Below are 26,472 nucleotides of genomic sequence, written 5' to 3' on the forward strand. Positions count from 1 at the left end.
ATCGAAACAAATATTTTCAAAACATGTACTGCTATACGTTGCATTAATCAACAACTTCAGTTTTCTGAAATAAATTCGCATTTATTAAAATAAATTAAATTATCACACATTTTTTGAGTAATCTGGTTTGGGGTGAAGTTGATCAAGACAGCTCTACTAAAATAATTATGACCTAGTAGTCAAAATACACTAGTTTATTTGTATGAATGTTGAATTTACTACGTAAAGAAGTCTTCGAAGTCAATATTTGAAAGGAAACTAGCGTCATTTATGACTATTTCTCTATTTCTTCCACAAAATACATTTTCATGATTATAATCGAAAAACTCGGATTTCTACCTAGCGGTAACATTACTTGAACGGAGAATATTGTTGACTACCGTTTCATAAACAAATTTGGCACTTTTGACTGACACATCAAATGATCATCTTCACCTCAATGATCATCTTCCCCCCAGTTGACGGTACTTCAAAAAATATCAGAAATCAGTTGATACGCAACAACTGTGTTATTATACATATTGCACTTCAAAAGTGTATTCAAACTTATTGATCGTATATTACTTTAATACCTTGATTTTTCTTTTCGGTTATAGTTTACTGTAGAAATCGCTAATCGAGTTGTTTATAATTGTTGTTGAACTACTAACGAAAACTGAGAACACGACCGACTGGATCCCACGGCAAATGAGCCTTCCAAATAAACGAAAGATTAAAAAAAAAACCGACTGGATCCCAATTCTCAGAAAAGTAAAGACATTTCATTCCATACATATGGCAACAGAATTTGTGTGCAAAATGGAAGTTGTGTGGAAGATGATCGTACGAGGAAAAATCCGTACTGCAATAAGTGGTAATAAGGATTCATCGTATTTAGTCATCGCTGCCAATAGCAGTTCTTGAAGTATAACAACATTAACTTTACCCTGCAAACAGATGGTTAAAAGACTCGGGACTCGATAAATAACAGCATACAACGTGGCTGGTTTAAAAATTTGTTTGTAAATCAAAAATTTGTTCTTAAGACAAAGTTTTGATTTATGTTTTTTAAGTGGATATAGACACTTAATATATTTGTTACATTTGGGTTGAATCCCTTCAATGTAATTTTTAAAAGGTAATTTTTGATCTAGCAGAAATCATAACTATTTAGCTTCGCTAGACCAATTGATTGGAACCCCATTTATATATGTCTGCTAGAAAGTTTCAAATAAGAAGCTTCTATTTTATGTGGGAAAATTATAAGCTGAGTTTTGATAACATTAGGGTAAAATGACACGAAGGCTTCGCCCGTTGGCGAAAATGCCCGTGTCATCTGCAAACAAAGATTTTTGACACCCTTTTGCAAATTCAAGAAAAAATAAACGCCCAAAACTCTGAGCATTACTGAGTTAGTACTATCCCCATTGGCGTAACTTGTTCCGAAGTCAAGCAGACGCTCAATCTATTTGACATCTTATCTATCACCGTTAAGATTAAAATAGCTCGTCTACTGACAAGCAGTGTTGGTAAAATCATTCTCCCGCGCGTGCAAACGCGTTCGCGAGTTTGAAGGAATGCATTTTATTCGCAGAGAAACGCAGAAATAGGTATTATGATTAGTTCAGGCCAAGACCTGAGTGACCTCTTAAGTACATAAATATCGTTTCCATGCATGCAAAAAATATGTTTATGAAAATTTGGAAAAATAGCTTCAGAATAGAATAGATTTAGGTCAGATTTTCTTGCTATAAAGCAGTTTTTTATATGATTTTATTCTGCGGAAGGTTTTCAATAATTACTATGAATAAAATGTTGAACTATAAAATAGTTTAAAGATATTCTGTTACTAGACTACCTGTTTTCGTCGCTTGGGAAAAGAATACGGAAAAAGAACAAATATTAGCAACCAAATAAACTGGCCAGATCTTTCACAGCACGTGAATATTCTTGTTCCTGCTCACCGCTCCCGTTAGCACATAATATAAGTTCAAGACAAAATTTTCAAAACGACTTATCTGCTTTTGTAAACAAAGATTCAAACGACGATTTGACGAATCGGATAGCTCTCCCACGCAAACCAACACCATCAACAGGTAGCGGAAAGCTTCACCTACCTATTGGTGGTGTTGGTGGTGTTAGCTCTCCCACTATCCGATTCGTTAAATCGTCGTTTGAATCTTTGTTTACAAAAGCAGATAAGTCGTTTTGAAAATTTTGTCTTGAGTTTATCAGTCTGTACAGTCTGTGGTAATTTTCCATAGCTGAAGACAAAGTGAAATAAAATATTCGTGGCGAGTGAACAGCAACGAAAGCTAAGGTAATTATGGTTATTGTGAGGCCCGGTGAGAATACCCTCGCAAACACTTACTTATAATCCAATGAGTTGTCGGCCCACCCACGAGATTCAGGCTTGCCCTGTCCTCAAGATTCAACCTATGATAAATAGATTCCTGCAAAGACAGCGGTCGGTTGTCGGTAGTTAAAGAACCAAATCCCGTGCTGAATGGCGTCATATTAGAAAATACAACTACGAAAGTTCGGACAGGTTGAAATCTAGACCTCCTGAAGAGAACAATGCTCGATTCGCCAGGCTGCTCATCCGTAATCATTAGCAGCGAAGATATGAATTATAGTTTGGGATCTTAAATACTAAGCCTTAAAAGACCCTCACATAAGGAAACGTTTGCGTTGCGTCCCATGGAAAACTTTCAAACGTACGCAAACTTATCCTATGTGTGAGGCTCTTCAGGCCGCGGAAATAAAATATGAAGATCAATGAAGCAGAGGCGTCGCGTCCGCATGTGACTGCACAGGTGGCAATTTTGCCACTAACATTTACAATCTCGAAAGATTTCTTGTCTTTCTACTCCAAACCTATATTTGGATTATGTGCATTTCATATTATGTTTTGTTGTTGACGATTATATACATACGCACGGACTTTTTGTAGGCAGCATGTGATGTGAGGCAACCAAAATGCTGCGATGGAGGCGCGTTATATTTTACTCTACGATACCGAACCGATCTATCATGTTGTTTCAACAGGCTTAGCCAACTCGGTTTGCCAATAGCGGGGCTGAATCTGATGATCAATCGGCAATTTCCTGTCTTTCTTTCAAGTGATAGTATTCACCCATGCATTTATACAGGGCCGTCACTTTCACGCACCAACGAGTGAATTGAAAGGACTGTCACTGCGGGCTGCGTGTGCAATGAGAAAAGATGTCTTTCGTCTACTTTATCTTTGTTTATTGCTTCCAACCATTTTCAGTTTTCACTACTAGGAAGTGACTAAGAACCAATGTTATGGATTTTACCTATACATGTTCGGGCGAGAGAGCTCAAAGGTGTTCGTGAAATGTCAGATCAGTAACAGTATTCGTATCGCACAACGACGGCAGTGACTCGGGTGCCGGAAACAAAAGGACGATGACGTCAAACTCCCACCTCATGAATGAAATTTGGTCAGCATTCAGCTGATCAGGAATGTTTACACTTTTTGAGCTACTAATATGGACAAAAAGCACGCTCAATCGGACTTCTGTAAAATAAATGACATTTAGTGTGAACAAGCAATGGCATCAATATCCTACAAATCTCAGTCATTGAGACTGAGAATTCGCACCACTGATTTCAACATGGAACTTTCAGCCTAGAACGTTTTCTCAGTAGAAGCATAAGTACTAGAACGCTAGTGGCGCTGTAGTCATTAAAAGTATTTTGCCAAAATATGCTTCCACAAGCCTAACATGTCGGTTTGTTATGCATAATGTTGTAGTGCATGTTTTGTTTCATTACCAACATTGGTTTGACACTTGTAGTACCGGTACTTTGGCTGCCAGATCAAAGTGACCTACATGTTAGTCACGCGAACAGGAACGACATTAGCAATCTAATACTTATGCATCTACTGTTTTCTCCGTTTTCTCATACACCATACACGCATTATTTTGTATGTGTAGGTCATCCGCTCTAACCGCAATCAGTGTTGTCCTGGGTGGTGCGGATAGAATCGATTTGGTTGTCAAACTGAAGCCAAAATTTTCTATTGTGCCGGAGCCAAACATTGAAGATTGTGGTTATGTTCGTTTCTGATCTAATATCGAGAAGTATTGTTATTATTTTGGGAAAAAATAAAAATAAACTTTGTTTGAGTTTTGTATTCTTTGTAACAAATATTCTCACATTATATTTCGAGTGGAAAATTAGTGGGAATGCAATTAAAAAGGACTCGTTACGAAATTTCACGAGATTCAGCAGCTGATTGGAGCATCAATGTATGTAAACAATCGTAAAGTCATGTAGAGTCTAGCGCCGGTGTGCGCTCTCGTGCAGCGTGGAAAGAGAAATTCGAAGAGCGGGAAATGTTTGACAGCCAAGTAACTGCAAAATAATTTAGTTTATGGGAGTGATTTCAAAATAGGGTTTCTTACCCCATTCCCGGCCTAACATGCGTACGACTGCATTATTCAATTGATATTTATGACAGGAAGCAACTTTTCCTGAATTTTGTGGGCTGTATAATACTGCATTGGGGTTCACTTCTGCTTAAAAATAGCTATTCGTGCTAAATATCGATAAGGAAAGCGTTTATTTGATTTAAATTAACGAGGTGCAGCAGTCATTTCAGTCATAGCGATTTCCATTCGGCATATCACAAAAACCATTTCCCGGCCTAAGCAAAATTTCACTCAATCTCTCAACATTTCTCTCTCATTCTCTCTCAGGACGGTAGAAAATGCGACGTAAACAAAAATATGCACGTTCCACGACAACAAGATGCCAGATGGTATCATTCATAATCATTTTATTTGGTTGAGAAGATATATTTACTCATCCAATTTTTTCCAAATACATAAAAACAATATTTTTTCACATTTTGAAATCGAGAAAATTATAAATAACATGATAGCGTCAACATATTAAACAGTTTTCCTATCAACGATGAAGGATCATTTTCATTCTCCTGGCCTTTTGGCAGCACGGTGCGGCTAGAAGTTTTTGGGCCGAGGTGATTTTTGTTCAGTTTGAGAATACATTTTAAATGTATTCTAATTATGTTTATGTGATACGTTCTAGTGATTAGATTAAAGTGCGTGTGGAGCATTATGGTGTGGTGATTAAAAGCTTGAAGCAATGATTGTAACGAGCACTAGGACGATTTTCAGGTAGGTGTTTATTTGATGATACCGTTTTGTAAAAGTGGAAAGAATCACTCCGGCTCAGTGGTGTGGCATCGGAGAGTGAGATTTTGAAATCTACATTTTTATTTTCTACAATTGGATCAATTAGGAGTAAAACAAGTGATTGAAAGATATTGAATATTGTGAAAAATAAATGGGAGACTTTTTAAAACTTATCAATCATAAACCTACGGCTTCCAAACAGTATAAATCATTAGTTTTCTGTGTAGTGAGCCGGGAACCGGGTCCATAGGCCCAAGTAGTGATTTACCCTATCCCTCTGCTCGCTTGAGCGCAGAAAAGCGGCTCTATCCGCAGCACCCAGGTGTTGTCGAAGCGTTCTTCGATGGCACACGCTTAAAATGATTTACACAATTTGTGTGTTCCGTTCACTAAAAACGGGCCTCTTTTGGAACAACACCTAGATAAGCGACAGTAACACAGCGAAAAAATGCCTCGTACGGTCCTTGTTACCATATACAGATGTACATGATTCCTGATTTTATGAGGAATAAAATGCTGTTGTAAATATTGAGATCCGAGCTCCAATAACATCACACAAGCCATTTGTGTGACTGTGTAACTCTCGCTCATCTAGATGTTGTTCCAAAACAGGCCCATTTTGTGTGGATGGAACACAAAATTGTGTTAATCATTTTTACAATACAGTGCATGGATTTAGTGTCTACCGAGCACCGCTCCAAACTTCGCATGCGCAATTCGGTGAAGCGTGCGTGATCGGAACAAAATCGAGTGGGACGAGGTGTGTTGGTAGGGTTCTTCTTCTTGTTAGCATTACAGGCCTCGCAGGCAGGCATTTTCGTCTGTTCTTCATAGTCTCGCAAACCAATGAAAGAGACACTCTTTTGCCAAACTCATCCGTACCAAATCGTGAGCTCAGGAGAAACGTTAGCAAATTGACGTTACTTTCGTTGGTTTTAGCCCCTATTATGATGGACGGAAATACCTGCCATGTCCCTAAAGCATTTCTGCTCTCTCAAAGCGTTCCATGACGAAAGTTCCGCTTTGAATAAACACTTCGGTGCAACAGCGCTTTTGATATTTAATATTGAAAGAGATTATGGCCCGTATATAAATGCGCTAATTATATTCGACAATGAAGTAACCTACAGTGGTTCAATGGACGCAGTGGTTTTACGTCAAAAAAAACCTACAGTATTAGAACAATCCGCAGAATTAGGGAATATGAAAGTAATGAAGGGAAGTTTATGCTATGAACTATATGACTTGCTACTTACAAGATTTAGTCACCAATCATGCTTATTATGTTTCCATTTTCTGGTAAAAATTGAAGCTACGTTCCATTTCACGAAATAATTCAAATAAAAATAAAAAATGACAGTTTAATAATTTTCGAATAGATAGATAGCCATTTTTGTGATGTCTTATTTGTCATATTGGTAAGAATAACGTTTCTCTTGATGGTAATTTTTAATTTTACGACTGTTACTTTTAAGTTTAGTTTGAGTTTAATTCGAAAAATGGGACGAAGCTGAGAAGCAGACAGACGAAACACAAAGGGCAAGGGTTCGGTCGCCCAAAACGCGATCTTCCACAGTGTGCATATGCCACCTGACATGCATGGTGAGTATGTAGTCTCCAGGCTCGATTCATAGACACGTCGAACGATGTGATGTGGTTGTACTTTGTGCTGTCGAGAAGTAAATCAGTTGATATACGGTGGTATCGCTTAGGGAAGATCTATTAATTACGTAACGCAAAAATTGGCCATTTTTACCTTGTTTTTCGGAACGACGAATGTGCGCTTCATTCAAACTATTTTCGTCAACTAATGTGTCTAACAGAAAGAAGGGATTCCAATCTATCTAATAGTAACGTCAGATAAACAAAATATGTTGAATCGAGAGAGTATTAGTCGTTTCAAATTTCAAGGTCAAATACAATTACGCCTATTTGAAAAAAGTCCCTAGATATGTTCGTTCAAATTCGATTTTACCCATAAATGTTGCTTAGGTCATATCATTTTCACCGATAGATCTAGATCTTTATTTTTGTTTGCAGCGCTATTCTCGGCCTCTAGTAAAAACAATAACTAAGCTTTAACATTTTTTTATTTCCCAATTAACTGTAGGAAGTAACAAGTAGCAAAACTTGAACATGTTTGGTTGCATCAACTTAAATGTAACCGAATTCGGTTACATATAAGTTGCAGCAACTAACTTGCAACATGTGTGCTACCCGAGTCCCGAGTCGACTCGGCCGGTGCCGTCATTGGTCATAACTTGAAGGCTACTGAAACATGTACTTTGTATGCATTTGGATCGTAATTAAATGTGTATCAGTTCTCATCTATTACGGAGTAGCAATCATTGACGTTTACGAGTAGTCTGACTTAAGAGCAAAGACGTTTAAATTGGCATGGAAGGGAAAATTATTCGGTGGAAAACGTTGTAGGTAGTTAATCAGTTAGAACGCAATACAATTGAAAAAAAAATCTTCTAATATGAAGTTATTTTTAGGTACGCTTTTTGTATGAACGGCCGCTATTCGTCTTGTTAATTCAATGTATATGCCAATATTCCATCATTCTGCAAGGTGTCAAGCTAAATATAACACATACTTCATATTGTGGCAAACACTGTACTTTGGTCTAAATCTCGTATTACATAGATTTCATTTTTTTTACTTACCTCCTTCGTGTTAAATCCAAGGAATGACAGCTTCCGGACGTTATTATCTCGACGACTCATTTTTGCTTAAACAGCATCAATTTTCTTTGTAATCAATTAAACCACTCACTGAAATCTAAATATTGCACTTGCAATCACCACTCACACTTGACGTTTTTTTCTTCGAAAAAATCACACCAGTAGAATATTCTGAAAATATACACAAGAAAAAAGGAAATCTCCGGTTACACACTTGATTAAGGATGATGTATAGGTGGAAACTCAATACATTTCTAATCTTCGGCAAAACAGTAACGGTTGATTTAAGGCCACGCGCAGCCACTCGAAGTAACTACTCAGTTAAAACAAATTTGAACAATCGCCGATCAACGCACCATCGTTACTGGCACCAGGTTCTGGAGGAGCATTTTTTTAGCCCGTGTTCAGGGCGTTTAGTTATCTCGAATTGAAGAAAAAATATCAAAAATCAAAAAAGTGTCAACGTACGAACTTGATTAGCTCAACGGGTCACATGGAGCTTACATGGAATGATAAATTTGTGACTTGACGTGACGTAGGCACTGCGTGTTTTATCATCGATACTGTCGAACTACACTTGTTGCGACTGCGATAAAGTTAAAACAGTAGCTCTTACAAGTCTTTTCTGTTATCTCGTGCGATAGGAAGTCAGCTCAACAACGGTGAACGGTAGTTAGAGAATAGGACGTTTGGCTCGCGAACGCAATGTTCCTATGGTATTTATTGCTATTTTTCTTGTTGTTGTTCGGCTGATCATGGGGCGCTACCTTTTATTTGTAAAAATTTAAAGTAAACAGTCGAACCTATCTATTTATCATAATGTTTGCTTTCGGTGATTAAAAAATACATTTTTACAGAGTTCAAAAAACAATCGCTGATAAGATTTCATGGGTGTTTACATTTATTGCCCTACAAGCTGTGTGGCTGGATGCATAATATTTAACAGGTATATTATAAGCAAAACTGCTTTGAAAGATTTGAATAAATATCACTGGAAAATTACGTGATACTTTGTTGATAACACATTCATTTTCAACGGTTATCAATCAATGTTAGATGGGAAAAAATATTGCAAAATTAAATATTTAATCTAAAATATTATTCACTATAATCTTTAACAGTACATATAAAAAATGTTCCGTATTCCATATTACAATTATCGGATCTTTCAGCCTAATAGAAGCAGTCCTCTAAATCCCTGCAAAAGGTGAAATACCCACCGAAACGTCGAAAAATAGATGAAATAACGTTTAAGCTGCTTATAGATTGAAAGATCCTGTGATCCTATGAGCATAACATTACAAAACATCCTATCAAAGCTTCCACATAATGAGTTCTCCAGGGCCACAATCATCAATACTAATGTCAATGTATAGGATGTAGAAAATAAAAGTGGGTGGTAATCTGATTGCAGCAAAAACTTCGAGAGGAGTACCGCGGAATCTCACACTTTTATTCATTTAGCGAACTCAGTACAGACGTTTTTGCAGTTTTTTTTTCTTCACTGACTACCGCTCTGTAGCTAAGCGTCGAGTTTTAACGCATCCTGGTAAATAACTATTAGGTATTTATACGAATACGAATAATACGAATCAAACTGCATTTCGATATTTTTTCAAATTCCTGTTCGGGTGTGCCAATACGATTTCGATTTTACTCAATCAATAAATAACAAAAATATCTGCTAGGTAGATTATTCTATGGCTGTCGAGATATACGCGTAATAAATATTCGTTTGCCAAATACACTAATCAGGGCTTTTTGTAGCACAGTGCACTTCTACAAAGCAGACCATGCTGAAGGTAACTGGCTTCACGCCCCAGATTAGTACTATGGAAGTGCTTTCAATGTATGTATACTGAGAAAAATGTGGCAATGTCCCAGTTGTGGAATAAAATTGCAGTAAAAATGAAAACACACAGATGCATCTTAATCTAGTTAAATCGAAGCGTTTATCTTGTGTTGATCTAATTAATTCATAGTGCGCCAATCATGCATCACTAAAATTGTCAAAAAATGAAAAGGAAAATGGGAATCAGGGGGAGAAGGCAGAGCACTGAATCCCTACCCCGACATGTGCTGGTTCTAAAATGTAAACAACAATGTTAATTCTCTACCACCTTCTTGTTATGGCGAGGCAATTTTTATGCACACTATTGTTTTCGATATTTTATCAAAATTAAACACTCGATGTGGTATGCTTGAGATACCTGCTTGATTAAAGGGACTCAAAAAAGAATTTATTGGCAATAACTAACCGAATATAAAAATGTTTGCATTAACGATTGCGCCCTAACACTGGTTCTAAGCTTCGATGCAGAGTACACGAGTTTTGTTCGTCAGTGACAGGCGTATGGGGCCCTTGATGGGAACGCCTCTGATACATTTGTTTTCTATACCTTCATATATTTTCAGTATTTCGTCAAAACAGTCTTGGCATTATAGCAAAAATTAATTGTATATTCGGTGATACCTTGTATGAACAATCATGTTAACTGATTGGCTTGGCAGTGCATAAGCCCAGCATATGTTTCAAAAATGGTCAAACAAAACTTATATCAACTTTGCGAAAAAGAATCCACGTGTCTTAAAGAAACTCGAAACTACAACTACAACTCGATGGCAGCCCTTACTTTGTACCGTCAAATGCACAAAAAAATGAAAAACGATCCGTAAATAACATCTGAATGTTCCATAAAACGCTACCATAAATCCATAAAAGTAGTTCAGCACAGTCTAAAATCCATAAATAAGCTAAAATTTAGTAATTAGTTGGAAAATATGTACCGTTAAACATGATCAAGAAAAACAATATCATTCCTGCTATTTTCCCACGAGCGAACGTATGACAAATGATCCAGAAATGTTTGGAAAATGATCCATAAAAAAACTATATTTCACAAAGGCATGTTGAAAATGATTTTTGCGCTGCTTGTCTTTGCTTGTGATGTGAACTTTTATATTGAGCTCCATATTGGAAATTGGCCAAATCGGACTATGGGCTCGAAAGATATGGCCATTTTATCATAACGTACGAGAAAGGCATCGTTTCCTAGGACAATTAATTAGTTTTTCTGGCAATAAAAATCCGAATTTTGAAACAAAAATAATATGGATCACCCAAGAAATTAAAATAATTTATCACACAAATATAGATACGAACTTCATTCATAGAGCTGGGCGAGTTCGTGGTTCATTCTTCGCCGCGGCGTCTTGTCCATGACACATTTGGTGCGGTGGTGAATCTTTTTTTACCGCAGTTTCTTCTGGAGCCCTTCTGGAGCTAGTAGGCCCGACTTCCACAGATGCTGCGCCTTCGTATTTCACGACTAACATTATTATCAGCCGTTAGCAAGAATCCTGCGAAACGCGGGACGCATATCTGGATTGCATTACTGGCTTGAAAATTAATCCTTCAAAAATGCATTTCGCATAGATTTTGGCCCAAAAAAAATTATGAAAATCTTTCTAAGGCTATATAAATTGTAATAAATTTGTAAAACGAAGTTGAAAAATGCAGCGTCCCGCGAAACGCGTCTGATCACATTAAATACAATGAATAAATTTGACTCGACATAAACACAATAACAAAAAACAATTGTGCTCTTGAGAACATGTTCCGAGGCACGGTATACAGAAAACAAGGTAGGCTCAATTAATTGCATATTATTCGGCAACTCGGCCGTACGAAAACCATTTTTTGTTAAATATCTTGGCTGTGCATATGCACAGCATATGTTTCGAAATGGACAAATTGATATGAAATTTGCGAAAAAGAATCCACGTGTCTTGGAGGGACTCGAACCCTCAACCTCCTACTCTCTAGATAGGCGTGATAACCCCTACACAACAAGACCACTTAAAGGTCACGTTTGCGGAAAAGCCATCAGAATCCGAGTACCAACCTCCACCGCGGTTAGCTTTCTTTTTTGCAAATTGAATATCTTTCGGATGCTTGATTTGTCCAATCTCCACATGCGCTTTACTATTGTATACCCACAGCCAAGCGAGTGCACATTGTTTATTAAACGAGAGGATCGCACTCCATGCCCCCCAGTAACTGTCTGGGCGGGACGGTAGGCTCGTTAGAAAAATGACACTTCGAATGTGACGCATGTTTTATCGCCACATGTTGGAGTACAAAAGTAAGCATGCTGCGACCGTAGAGCATCGTCTCGGTCCAGCTTGTGCGAAGATAGCAGTGACGTCACATGTTTATATTCAAACTGACTGTTTACATACGTGATGAGCCTGCCTTGTCTTTTGTATGCCGTGGTTCCGAGGTTGTTTATGACTTTTTGCAAATAAACACGAATGATTCGCGAAGCCTCACGAACATTTTTCGGTGTTCGTTTTTATGTTTTCTCTGCGATTACCTAGTAGGTAGGCAAGTAAAAGGCAAATAAAATATTCGCGAGTATTTTGCATTGCCTACTTCTCGTTTTGTGAGTAAGGTTCACAGATTTCCACCATTGGCCAAAGGCGACAAGCTGGAGTGCGAGAACTTTCGAGCGATCACCATCCTTAAATTAAGGATGGTGATCGCTCGAAAGTTCTCGCACTCGTTGTTCGTATCCCGGCCAGCGCCACAAGGAGTTAGGGATTTTATTCCTTCAGGTACGCGAAATATCAATGGTACACTTTACCCAGCATTTGGCGTGTCAGTTCATGTTTCCCGATTCATTGAACTATCTTGATACTCATTATTTTACCGACTTTCTATAATGCACGAGAAAGACGTCACTACACACATGTGAATTAATCTATTTTTGTAGATTTGAATCGCTCTTAGTTGCGAATAGTTTGTTTTCAGCAAGAATCCATACGGCAATGCATTGGTATTGAGGGAATTTTTGTGTATTTTTTTCAGCAGTAAGGGACTGTTACCGTAGCCCTCTAGAAATCCTCGACCTCGTGTAAAAATCTCCAGAAAAAATGTATTACTCAGATTTGCTTAATGACGTCGCGATTAGGAAGCGTGGCGCGTGGTTAGGCCGCACGTCTATCGACGCTCCTAGAAATTATCTTGATGGAAAGCTTACACTAATCTTTATTTTATCGAGAGCGCCTGATAATATAAGTTTTGTGGCAGTCAACACATGAGACACCACAATCACAGTGGGGAAAAGGCGACCCAAAAAGGTACCTATTTATTGCGGCTACTTGCTGCGGCAGAGAAATACCCTTCCTTAAGGGAAAATTCACGACAAATCGAATGGTGCTATTTTCGTTCGCCGGAAATTATGGGAACTGGCCGTTTTGCCCCATTTACCCCTAAAAAAACATATTTTTTCTTTGGCAGCTATGCTTTAAAACCGTTAATTTTGTAGAGAATACGTCTGGTATATATTCCGTCCCTGTATCGTGACTGGGAGGGGCTGTTTTGCCCCATTTTCCTCTAATAAATGGGACTCAATAGGTCGCGCGATACCTCAAACTTTATGATTTCACAAAGCAATGGTGGGAATAATATTTTTAGGATTCCTGGCCCACTCGGATTCAATCCGGCCACATTGGTCACAATCCGAGGACCCACGGAACGGCCGTTTTCTAAATCGATTCAAAATAGGTCGTGCGACACCTCAAACTTCATGATATAACAAAGCAATGATAGGAATAATACCAGGGCGTAGCCAGAGGGGGCAGGTTGGGGCAAAACAACTCGAAAAACTTCGGGCTCAAGAATTCTCCTTGAAATCCTTTTAGAAGCTCCCCTGGGAACTTCTGAATTCCTCCGGAAAGTTATCCACATCCTCTGAAAACCGTTCGAATTTTTTCTCATGCAATTGTAATTTCTCCTTATCTATAAATCCCTCACTAAATTTGTTCTTTAGGAAATTCACGAGGAAATTCCTTGAAGATTTCCTTTCTTCTCAAATTTTTCCTTTTAGACATTTCTTTGGCTATTCTTGCGAAAAATCTCAGGCATTTCTTACAGGAATACATCTGAGAGTTCCTTCAAGAATACAAACGGAATTTCCTTCCAAAATTCCGCTAGAAGTTTCTTCAGAAGTTTATGACGAAAATCCTCCGATTTCGCTCGATTGAATCCGAGTGGGCCAGGAACCCTAAAAATATCATTCCCATCATTGCTTTTTAAAATCATGAAGTTTGAGGTGTCGCACGACCTATTTTGAATCAATTTAGAAAATGGTCGTTCCGTAGTTCCTCCAGATTGTGGCCGGAATGGATCTGAGTGGGCCAGGAACCTTAAAAATATCATTCCCATCATTGCTTTGTAAAATCATGAAGTTTGAGGTGTCGCACGACCTATTTTGAATCAATTTAGAAAATGGTCGTTCCGTAGGTCCTCCGGATTGTGGCCGGAATGGATCCGAGTGGGCCAGGAACCCTAAAAATATCATTCTCATCATTGCTTTGTAAAACCATGAAGTTTGAGGTGTCGCACGATCTATTTTGAATCAATTTAGAAAATGGCCATTCCGTAGGTCCCCGGATTGTGACCGATGTGGCCAGATTGAGTCTGAGTGGGCCAGGAGCCCTAAAAATATGATTCCCATCATTGCATTGTAAAATCATGAAGTTTGAGGTTTCGCACGACCTGTTTTAACTAAAAATTGTAAATGGCCACTTATTCCGGGGACAACTGACCACAACGGAATCTAGAATAATTCTGGAACCGTACTGTGGATAGCCTCGATAGTATACCTTTTTCGTTTTCAGTGATTTTTTTTAGGGTTCTAAACATCGCAGGAAATTGAAACTCCGTGACATCTTCAAATTTGGCAAAATTAAGGTTTGGGTGGTACGAAAATGAAAATCTAGTAACGGGGGGCTTGGGGAGGGGCTTCTGAACATTTTTACCCCGTAACGTGACGCACGTTTTGGTATGACCATAACTTCGTCAGTTTTCAACCGATTTGGACGATTCCGTTTGCTATGGATTAAGAAATTCATCCTCTATCCGATCCATGTCTCAAAAATAAAGAAGTTGATCTTATAGAATTCAAATGATGATTTCTTGTATCCTGATTTACCAGTTTCGCAGAAAATTCGAGGATTATGACTTCCCAACGTATTAGGACCACGTGATCATATGGACCCGAAACGGACATCCCGGAATAGGTTCCCGTGGGCCCAATAGTGGCCGCAAATTCATTCCTAGCAAGATGGGTATCAAAATTCTTGAAATTGTTTCGGGAACATGTTATTCATATAGTTGAAACCATAGGATGGATATGAACCGGAACGGTCATTCTGGAACAGGTTCTGGGAGGGCCCGTAGTGGCCAAAAACTCATTTAGAATAAACCCTAGCAATATTGGTATCAAAATTCTTGGAATTGTTCCGGGAACATAATTTCCATGTAGTTGAGACCATAGGATGGATATGAACCGGAATGGTCATTCTGGAACAGGTTCCCGGAGGGCCTACAGTGACCATTAATTCATTTGGTAGAAACCCTGGCAATATGGGTATCAATATTATTGGAATTGTTCCGGAAACATGTTTTCCATGTAGTTGAGACCATAGGATAAATATCAACCGGATATCAACTGGCAATATGGGTATCAAAATTCTTGGAATTGTTCCGGAAACATGTTATTCATGTACTGCCATAATCTGGGAAAAGTAACGTAACAGCCATTTTACAACATGCATGTTTTCCATTTTTCTGTTAAAGAGCTCGATGAATAGTACTCGTTAACACCATTTTTGGAAAATGGCGTATACGTCACTTTTTCAGATTACGGCAGTGTAGTTGAGACCATAGGATGGATATGAACCGGAACGGTCATTCTGGAACAGGTTCCCGGAGGGCTCGTAGGGGCCAAAAACTCATTGAAAATAAACCCTGGCAATATGGGTATCAAAACTCTTGGAATTGTTTCGGAAATATGTTATCCATAAAGTTGAAACCATAGGATGGATATTAGAGTGGGGCGTCATGGTCATTTTTTCAAATCAATGTTTTTTCGAAGCCATTCTGGGTCCTGAACAACTGTGCAGAATTTGGGACCGATTGGTTGCTTCCTCGCTTTCCGCATCGCGTTTGAAGTTTGTATGGAAATTAGTATGGAAGAACGTATATTTTTGCATTTTTACTACTAGAGGTTTCCGTTCATCGTAAACCAAGTGGCACATTACGTTAAAGTATAGCCCAAAGGATGCCGAAAAACTTTGCTGAAGAAGGCACGTTGCTGGAACGTCCACGAAAAAAATTATAACGCTTCGAACATTGAGTGTTCAAACCATATGCAAAAAATCGTTTATTCTGCCAGCACTGCCGTACTACGTAGACCAATAATTTAACTAAGTGTTATTTCAAAATAATTGATCTTATAGGGCTTTAGAGCTAATGGGAGCTATCTGGAATTATTTCACAAAGAAAAAAATCCGATAAGAAGGAAGATGGGTTTTTGACCTTCGATAACCATAGGTTGTCTGGTAGTGCTGGCAGAAACACTGATTTCTTGCATATGGTTTGAACAATCAATTTTTGAAACGTAATAACATTTTTTGTAGACCTTCCAGCTACGTACCTTCTTCGGCAAAGTCTTTCGGCATCTTCCAGACTATATACTAACGTATTGAGTCACGTGATTGATAATTAATTGAAACCGCTAAGAGCAAAAATGTAAAAAAGTACGTTTTCCCATACTAATCTCCATGTAAATTTAAAACGCGATGCGGCATGCGAGGTTGCAACCAATCGAGCCCATATGTTGCACAGTTGATTGGGGTCCCAAAACGATTCAGAAAAACCTTGATCTCACTTGATCGGACGAAGTTTGCGTTTTTCCATACAACTGCGCCCCACTCTAATGGATATCAACCAGAACAGTCATCCTAGAACAAGTTCCCGAAAGGCCTTTAGTGGCCACAAACTCATTTAGAAGACACCCTGGCATCAAAATTCTTGGAATATTTTCGGAAACATGTTTTTCTAAGAAGATGGGACTGATGTTGGGTCATCAGGCTGAATGGCTGTTAGGCCAAATGGTTATTGGGTCGCTTTTGTCACCACTAAAATTTTTGAAAATTTTAGTCGTTCTTTTTATTTTTGTAAATTATTCAGCAAACACCAATGATACTTACAGCGCCTGTGGTTTATTATAAATCATTTCTGAGTACCTGTCAAGAATTTTTAAGTCTTTTTGACAAGAAATAACGGAAAAAGAACATAGCAAGAGTTTCTTCTAAATGAGGGTCCCCTCGGAAACCTGTTTGAGAATGACCGGTCCATTGTCAAACCATCTTATGGCCTAATAACCCAAAAGATCATGCTTCCGAGACAATTTCATGAATTTTGATACCCATACTTTGTCAAACCATCTCATGGTCCAATTACTTATCGGATCATGCTTCCGATACAATTTCATGAATTTTGATACCCACATTGCCAGGGATTCTTCAAAATGAGTTTGTGGCCACTTTAGGCCCCACGGGAACCTGTTTCCGGAATAACCGTTCCGGGATTAATTCATAAGATGGTCCTGTAACGTAGTTAAGTTATATTCTTTAAATTTCTAACGAAGTTTATTAGTCTTGACGCAAGAAATCTTCATATAGTTGAATATATATCTTCAATTTACACATACTTTGGAACTTGGCCCAGTCAATCCCGAATTTAGGTTACCAGGTAATCCGAGTCGGTTCTCTGTAACATGTATCGAATAGCGGGTAAGTTCCTGCATCCGTAGCAACCAAAATCGTCGAAATCGGCGAAAAACTGACAATGTTATGATCATTTTAAGTCCGTGGGTACCCGGGTATCCTGTCGGTAACGTAGGGTGTTTTTATGTCGGTAACAAAAGGGTTAATACGTAACACACTTGCGTAACGCATACAAAGTGAAATTATAGACACTTCCGAAGGAAGGGTAAAAACAGAAGCGATGGTGTAGATTAAATCTCGTGAAAAAATTACGTATGGGAAAAATTAGTTATGATACCTGTTGCAAACTTATATCTTCTACTATATACATTAAAATGAATATCTGTCTGTCATAAGAAGGGTCTTATAGACTCGGAAACTACTGAACGAATCGGAGTGAACATTTGAATATAGAGGTTTTTGGTACCGGAGAAGGATCTTATGATGGTTCGAGATCCCTTCCTTCTTAGGAAAGGGGGACTCCCATACAAATGAAACACCAACTTCTTTATATAGAACTAGTTTATTTGTGGACGCAGTAGCGCCTATGGCAAGTGTTTTTTTTTTTTTTTCAATATAATCGGTTCATTCATTCATGCATTTAAAAAATCAAAATTTTCAACGTCTGTTGTCTGTGATTTTTTTCATAAAATGCTGTGTCTAGTTGTCTAAGATTGTCACTGGTTTTGTTTGCTGCATCTGGTAGTAAAAAGTAATTGAAGTGTCAAATATTTTATTTTTTGTGAGAACAGGGCTGTTATAGGTATATAGTATTAATCAATGGAACCAAATCTGCCATGTGGAGGCTTTGGAAGGGAAGATATGTTTCTGTGGTAGTTCGAAACCCCTCCCCCTATATATCAATCACGATTTAAACTTACAGAAGTTTTTGCAATTTTTGCGTTTTAGTTTTACAGCAATTTTTAATAAAAGTGCTTCTATGGTGGCGAAACATAGTGCATCTACAATTATTATTTGTGAATGTCAAGTGCTTTCCCTGTTATTTATTTGTATCGTATTTGTACATAAAATGTAGAAAGCATGTTAGCTCTGGCTCAGAAGTTAAGCAATTATAGATGGATATACAAATATACATGGATCCACAATTCATCATAAATCGATTTGTTTACTGATAAAACTATACTTTGGACTCAATTACCAGAAAAGTAAATCTTACCTACAGCGTTTCGGCATCGAGTAGTCTGATGTCGGATTAGTCCTTCCTCCTATTATATTTCTATGCCACCATTATGATATCGATATTCTAATCCAGCCTTCCGTTTCTATTTTTATCGAAACTGATAACATCATGTGATTCCGGTTGGTAATGTTTTTAGCAAAACCATTGATAAAGTTCCAGCCTTATCCGTCGGCGTAAACTCCTTCCAAACGGAATACTTTAATCAAAATGATCGTAAATTACACCCGCTGTGGACATATCGGTGTCCGTGGCAATGGATTGGCTTAATCTCTACGTGCACTCAAAGTTAGTTTCTTTGATTCAGTTTTACGAACGATAAGGTGGTATTCCCAGTTATCAACGTAAGCAGAAGTCTGTTTGGTACCACAGAGCCATTTCTGTCTGGTGATGAGAATTATTATCATCGAGCCATTGGGTGTCAAAAGTTGATTAACAAGATAGTAACTTGATTGATCGATTCTATTTGCGTCTTTGGATTATTCTATGAGCCTATCGATGTGAAGATTGTGTCACGAATTTGTAGAATGATAACTTCCAATTAATCGGGCCTCTGTGGAAATGCATTGAATGCCAGCATTTTAAAGGTCGATTTACTTTTTTTTGTAAATGTAACTGTAATTGTGATGAGTTGGAAGGATTAGTTTGAGCATCATCACATGTCTGTCTGCCTAAATAGATTATTTCCATGTTTCTTTTCAAGAGGATGTGCCTAATACATTTTTATTACATCTTAAGCATTGTCGCGCCAACAGCAGACAGTTGGTCCTGCGTGCGAAGAAACATGGAAATGAGCAAAGAGAACGATGGCTACCTACTTGAGGGTAAGCAATCGTACTCTTGAGCTTAGGTTAAGTCATTTTTATAATAATAATAGCAGTCTTAGAAGAACCATAGATGAGTTCAGACTAACTTATATCACAGCCACCGTGGACTGGCATCCTTTTTGGGTGTTAGCTCGGCCGCGTGTACCACATAATTTGTCATAAGCAAAAATGCTGTAAACGTCAATCGTGGCTTCGGTAATGTTTTAGGTAATCCAATGATGTTTGATGATTACTACAAACGATTACCAAATTTGGTTTATTGCATTATATGTTTTAATGTTTGCGTTAACTCGTAATAAATTCGATAATTTTGTAGAAGTTACATGCATTGCTAGGCCCCGGAAGCTCCTTCAAGAGGCCCGTGAAGCCCTTCAAGAGGCGAACCTCCTTTCAAGAGGCCCGGAAGCCCTCCTCAAGAGGCCCGGAGCCTCCTTTCAAGAGGCCCGAAGCCTCCTTTCAAGAGGCCCGAAGCCTCCTTCAAGAGGCCCGAAGCCTCCTTTCAAGAGCCCGGAAGCCTCCTTTCAAGAGGCCCGAAGCCTCCTTCAAGAGGCCCGGAAGCCTCCTTTCAGAGGCCGAAGCCTCCTTTCAAGAGGCCCGAAGCCTCCTCTTCAAGAGGCCCGAAGCCTCCTTCAAGAGGCCCGAAGCCTCCTTCAAGAGGCCTGAAGCCCTTCAAGAGGCCCGAAGCCTCCTTTCAAGAGGCCCGGAGCCTCCTTTCAAGAGGCCCGGAAGCCTCCTTTCAAGAGGCCCGAAGCCTCCTTCAAGAGGCCCGGAAGCCTCCTTCAAGAGGCCCGGAAGCCTCCTTTCAGAGGCCCGAAGCCTCCTTCAAGAGGCCCGAGCCCTCGAGCCCGAAGCCTCTTTCAAAGGCCTGAAGCCTCCTTTCAAGAGGCCGAAGCCTCCTTCAAGAGGGCCCGGAAGCCTCCTTTCAAGAGGCCCGGAAGCCTCCTTTCAAGAGGCCGGAAGCCCTCCTTTCAAGAGGCCCGAAGCCTCCTTTCAAGAGGCCCTGGAAGCCTCCTTTCAAGAGGCCCGGAAGCCTCCTTCAAGAGGCCCGAAGCCTCCTTCAAGAGGCCCGGAAGCCTCCTTTCAGAGGCCCGAAGCCTCCTTTCAAGAGGCCCGGAAGCCTCCTTCAAGAGGCCCGGAAGTCCTTCAAGAGGCCCGAAGCCTCCTTTCAAGAGGCCCGAGCCTTTCAAGAGCGGAAGCCTCCTTTCAAGAGGCCAGCCCTTCAGAGCCCGGAGCCTCCTTCAAGAGGCCCGAAGCCTCTTCAAGAGGCCCGGAAGCCTCCTTTCAAGAGGCCGGAAGCCTCCTTTCAAGAGGCCCGGAAGCTCCTTCAAGAGGCCAAGCCTCCTTTCAAGAGCCCGGAAGCCTCCTTTCAAGAGGCCCGGAAGCCTCCTTTCAAGAGGCCCAAGCCTTTCTAAGAGGCCTGAAGCCTCCTTTCAAGAGGCCCGAAGCCTCCTTTCAAGAGGCCCGGAAGCCTCCTTCAAGAGGCCCAAGCCTCCTTCAAGAGGCCCGGAAGCCCTTTCAAGAGGGGCCCGAAGCCTCCTTCAAGAGGCCCGAAGCCTCCTTCAAGAGGCCTGAAGCCTCCCTTCAAGAGGCCCGAAGCCCTCCTTTCAAGAGGCCCGGAAGCCTCCCTTCAAGAGGCCGAAGCCTCCTTTCAAGAGGCCCGGAAGCTCCCTTCAAGAGGCCCGAAGCTCCTTTCAAGAGGCGAAGCTCCTTCAAGAGGGCCCGGAAGCTCTTTCAAGAGGCCCGGAGCCTCCTTTCAGAGGCCCGAAGCCTCCTTTCAAGAGGGCCCGAAGCCTCCTTCAAGAGGCCCGGAAGCCTCCTTTCAAGAGGCCCGAAGCCTCCTTTCAAGAGGCCCGGAAGCCTCCTTCAAGAGGCCCGAAGCCCCTTTCAAGAGGCCCGGAAGCCTCTTTCAAGAGGCCCAGCCCCTTTCAAGAGGCCAAGCCTCAAGAGGCCGAAGCCTCCTTTCAGAGCTGAAGCCTCTTTCAAGAGGCCCGAAGCCTCTCTTCAAGAGGGCCCGAAGCCCCTCTTTCAAGAGGCCCGGAAGCCTCCTTTCAAGAGGCCCGGAAGCCTCCTTTCAAGAGGCCGAAGCCTCCTTTCGAGGCCCGAAGCCTCTTTCAAGAGGGCCCGGAAGCCTTTCAAGAGGCCCGGAGCTCCCTTTCAAGAGGCCCGAAGCCTCCTTCAGAGGCCCGAAGCCTCTAAGAGGCCGGAAGCCTCCTTCAAGAGGCCCAAGCCTCCTTCAAGAGGGCTGAAAGCTCCTTCAAGAGGCCCGAAGCCTCTTTCAGAAGGAAGCCTCCTTTCAAGAGCCCTTTCAAGAGGCCCGGAAGCCTCCTTTCAAGAGGCCCGAAGCCTCCTTTCAAGAGGCCGGAAGCCTCCTTTCAGAGGCCTGAAGCCTCCTTTCAAGAGGCCCGGAAGCCTCCTTTCAAGAGGCCCGAAGCCTCTTTCAAGAGGCCCGGAAGCCCTTTCAAGAGGCCCGGAAGCCTCCTTTCAAAGAGGCCCGAAGCTCTTTCAAGAGGCTCGAAGCCTTTCAAGAGGCCTGAAGCCCTTTGGAGATCGAAGCCTCCTTTCAAGAGGCCCGGAAGCCTCCTTTCAAGAAACAAGTAAGAAACAAGATGCTTGGAAGCGTCCTTTCCAGAAGCTTACAAGATGCTCGGAAGCGTCCTTTCCAGAAGCTCGGAAATCTCCTTTCAAGTGGTTCAGATGCCTCACTTCAAGAGATTTGGAATCGTACTTTAAAAAGGCTCAGAAGCGTCAGAAGATGAGGCTAGAAAGCCTTCATTGAAGATGCTCAGAAACCTTCCTTCAAAAGGCGCAGAAGCTTCTAATAGTTATTAAAGTTCTGTAGCAAGCTTGATTGTTAAATGTTATGTGAGTTGGAAAGTTTCACGGAATAATAAAAATTTCAGCTCACTTTATAGATAGCCATATATCTCGTTAGCTTTTACGTCCATTTTTCAAATATCTTATGAGTTCCGCTTATTTTCATTTACAGCAAAAAATAAGGGATACCTCAATTAATACATAAGTTCGAAGGGGTGCCTCTCATAAAAAAGGTTGAGAACCACTGCTCTAAGTATTTTTTTTTATATTCCAAAAATAAGATTTGAAAAATGTTGTCAAACAATTCAGTACCTACTGAATCTTTAGGTTTCTTCGATCAGATCAACAGTTAGATGCAAAAAGCCAAGCCCAGGGGCACTTGAAGGTCAGAAGTTAAAAGAAATGCTCTATAATTGCACTACAAAGTGCATAATCAAGGGTGGTTTTCAAATAAAAGAAAAAAAAATCAGTTCACAATTGATCAAAAATTATTGCATAGTGTTTTTTTTAATCAGAATAAGTATTTTAGCTTAGCTTAGACTATTTTTTTTAAAACAGAATAAGTATTTTGGAAAAGAATTCTGTATGTATGAAAAATGTATCTGGTACAAATTGTCCAATATGCAGGCTCAACCGATTCAATTACACAATCCATGAGAAAACCACTAAAAACACAAAAACAATCCCAAAATATAGAATTGGTTTCCTGTTGTCCTTTTCCGTTCAAAAATTCTATTTCAATGAGATTTCAACGAGAAATTTTTCGGAATTTCCACTCGAAGTTTTTCACAAATTTCACGGGAACTTTTAAAAAATTCAAGGAGAAATTATATTGAATTTCCAAGGAAATCCTTGATATTTTCACGAAAATTCTCAAGAGTTTCAACGTAATATGTGAGAATGAATCGGAAATTCTGCGGAAGCTCAATGATTTTCGAATTTCGACGAAAAATTGCACAGAACTCTCAAATTTGAATCGGCGTGGAAAATTATAGTCCAGCGGTGTGACAAATTTTGGAAGAACCTTGGCGGCGGTGGCGTGCAAAAAACTGTCGACGGCGGCGCACACCTCTAGTTGGGAAGGATGAAATTCTAGGCAAGATTTAAAAAATTTGGAGTGGCTGAATGAAAAATTAACCAGTGAAATTAAATGATCTGAGAGGGAGAAGAAATGCCGTCGAGCTGGAAAGATACTATACCGCCACCGTTGTCTGTAATATCGTCATTCAGGTGCTCTTTGTAGTGCTGCCGCTACCTTTGGATCACTTCATGAGCCGTCAAACTGGTGGTCCAAAATACCTCCCTTACCCTATTATGTGATTTAGCGTAATGGCGTCTTCGAGACATTTGATCAGTAAGTCGATGTGCTTCATTAAAGATATTCAGCCTTATGATCAATCCTCTAAAAGTGAGATGAAAAAAATATTTTTACAGCATAGAAGGTATACCAAGTTCGTAATTTTATTACTTTTGGAGATGTAGGGGAAGAGGCCCCAAAAGAGCATTAACTTACTGATAAAATGTCTCGAAGACATCATTACGCTAAATTGGTACTAAAGGTACTATTAATAAAACACGCCAAAAACACGATCTTAGCCACTCTGCAGTGCAGAGATGTATTCTGAACAGAACAAGGTGCGCCGTGATGTTCTTAGTTTTGAATTTTGAACACAGTTCAGTGACTGGGTTAGTACGCAAGCAAAACCGATCATGGTAACGAAAGTTACCTAGATTTGGAACTATGCATAAACAAACAAGGACACTTGATTTCTATCCGTTATGGGCATCTTTTCCATTACAAGACGAAAATGTGTAGCATGATGTGGCTTGAATTTGTTTTCTTAGGATGCAAGTTGCTTTGTTAGGTCAGTGCTCTTGAACAGTTTGCTGTGTTCAGAACGTTTGGAACACAAACACGCGTTCTCGTGTTCAGAATGCATCTCTGAGGCAGTGTACGACTGGTTGAAACGAAATGAGCTATGGTATATATAATGATAAAACATAGTATTTCGGCAAAGTTTATTATGTTGATATTTTCGAAGGTGGATGGGTACATATCAAGCGGTAGAATATCTGATGAGACATCCGATTCGTTGGTGACGTAATGGATTGAAGCTTGAGGGAAAAAATCATTCAATACTTGTCGGCATGGTGTAAAGTGGTGAATGCCGCAGACGTGTGAACCCCGAGTTGTACCAAGCGTACAAAAATGTTGATATCGGCAGGCTGATAAAATACGGCAAATCACAGTTGGCTCGACGTTTAATCCGTATGCCGAAAGATAGACTAGCAAAAGTGATGTTCAAAAGAGAACCTGGAAGAGGACGTGCGTCGGCTCCGAGGTTGACTCCGCACTCGCTGGCTGTGTACAATCGAAAGAGATGCGCGTGCGGCTGTTATGCAGAAAGACTGGAGATTATTATTGGCTTAAAAACGAGCGAGCTCAAACATGACGTTACATTTGGATTTGTTTCGCACAACACGAAGTGTCATGAGAAGGATTGAGCTGTTGATTCATATGTACATACAATAGAGTTTATTACAGTTGTAATAAAAGTATTTGCAAGGACAGAGAAATATCATGATTGTTGAAGTTTGTTCTTGATTTGCAAGAAGGTCGGCTTAAGTCAATCAACGGAATTCTTATCGTTCATCATTTATTCTGTGTTCAATTAAAGAACAAAACTTCAATCGATTTTGTTTATACTTTTAGTTTATCACATTAATGAACGCCAAAAGCGTGAAAATTAATCAGCTCAACATTGGATATTTCTTGTTCTCATCCTCTGAAAATATAATAGGTGGAGCCAGAGTGATTGTATTTCCCCAATATCATCAAAGAGTCCTTATATTAGGATTCATCCAAATTGAGCGATTATTTAGCAAGTAACGGTGACTGTTTGCAATGATGTCACTGCTGCATGTATGCACCTTTCTAGATGCAATTCTTCGCCAGCGCGGTGTACATTTGCAACCATTGTGTCTGCAGTGGTCTACGCCATGAATGCAGCTACACTTCGACAGCATTACAACGACAGATTGCCGCTGTCGCTGCGAAGTAACCGCGTAAGTCTGCGAGAGCCTTCATGGAAACCATGAAATCAGGATCGATGTGTACCCACCCACCCTATGGCGATGAAAGAAAATAAAATATTAATTTCAAGATTTAATCTACTTTCGCTAGATACTCCCGGTCTCTAGCTCATTTTGCTTGGCTATTATAATGAAAAGAAACGCCGCCCTTATCAAACTCCGATTTATGCTCGCTCACAGAGGGCAAAACTGTCGCCGGACAAAAGCCTCTTCAGAACTAACAGGTCAGGTGACCGCCAATTCGCTAATCCGAAAGCTTTTAGCAGGAAATCTCTTGCCACCAATTTTCATATCAGCTTCGCCAATAAACCGACACGTTTCGACCGACAGGTAGAGGCGGAACAACCGGAAATAATCTCGCCGACTGCCGGCGTGGCGGCATCCAATCTGCCAAACTGACTGGTGTCGCCCGCGACCGAGGAAGGCAAACTAAATATTTTATCCTAATTGAATGGATCGGCTCCACCACACCGCCCGCTTCATCATTTTCCATCCTAGAGTCGGATCGAACGGAAGGACAAAGGGCGCAAAAAGTGAAACCGGTAACAATGTTTCCCTGGCGGCTGGCGGGCGTTTAAAGGATAGCGAAAAATCCACTTTTTCACTCCCACAGTACCCACAGTATATCAAAGGGGAAATGACGAGCTCGAACGGAAGTGCAAATCCAGCGCAATACCGGTCCATTCTTCGAATTCATGGGAAAATGAAAAGTTTGCATTTGGTGGCTGCGATCGAGCTGTAGTTGGTTGGTAGTGGAGTATGCGAGACAGTTCTCGGCGGAATGAAGGGGCAGCTTGGAGCAATAACTGGATCCATCACGTGGGAAATGAGGAACCAAAACACACACTGTAATTTCGATTTTCCCAGAGGGGGTAAATTGTTAGGAAATTGTACGACGAGGTACAAGGATTTGGTTTACTAACGATTTTACAAAATTCTGGCGATTTGAAGACTCCTACTTAACCTAGCTTCTAGAGCCCAAGGAGTTAAGTATTTGAATTATGATTGTTATCGAAATCAATGTGGGACATAAAATGATGTTGACTGTCTATCATGGAGACGCTGCC

At 40.3% G+C, this 26,472-nt stretch overlaps 1 protein-coding gene across 6 annotated transcripts in view; it reads right to left on the minus strand.

Moving 5' to 3' along the window:
- The window catches only part of LOC134211039 (anion exchange protein 2), a 270,760-nt gene that overhangs the window by 143,371 nt on the left and 100,917 nt on the right, over positions 1 to 26,472 (minus strand). For 2 of the 6 annotated variants that reach the window (XM_062687581.1, XM_062687582.1), the window contains exon 2: positions 7,838 to 8,026. In XM_062687581.1, the coding sequence (XP_062543565.1) occupies positions 7,838 to 7,897 (60 nt within the window). In that variant the 5' untranslated portion in view covers positions 7,898 to 8,026. The other 4 variants (XM_062687583.1, XM_062687586.1, XM_062687584.1 and 1 more) reach the window with 4 other exon arrangements.

This window comes from Armigeres subalbatus, chromosome 2, assembly GCF_024139115.2.
Source record: "Armigeres subalbatus isolate Guangzhou_Male chromosome 2, GZ_Asu_2, whole genome shotgun sequence".
Taxonomy (NCBI): Eukaryota; Metazoa; Arthropoda; class Insecta; order Diptera; family Culicidae; genus Armigeres; species Armigeres subalbatus.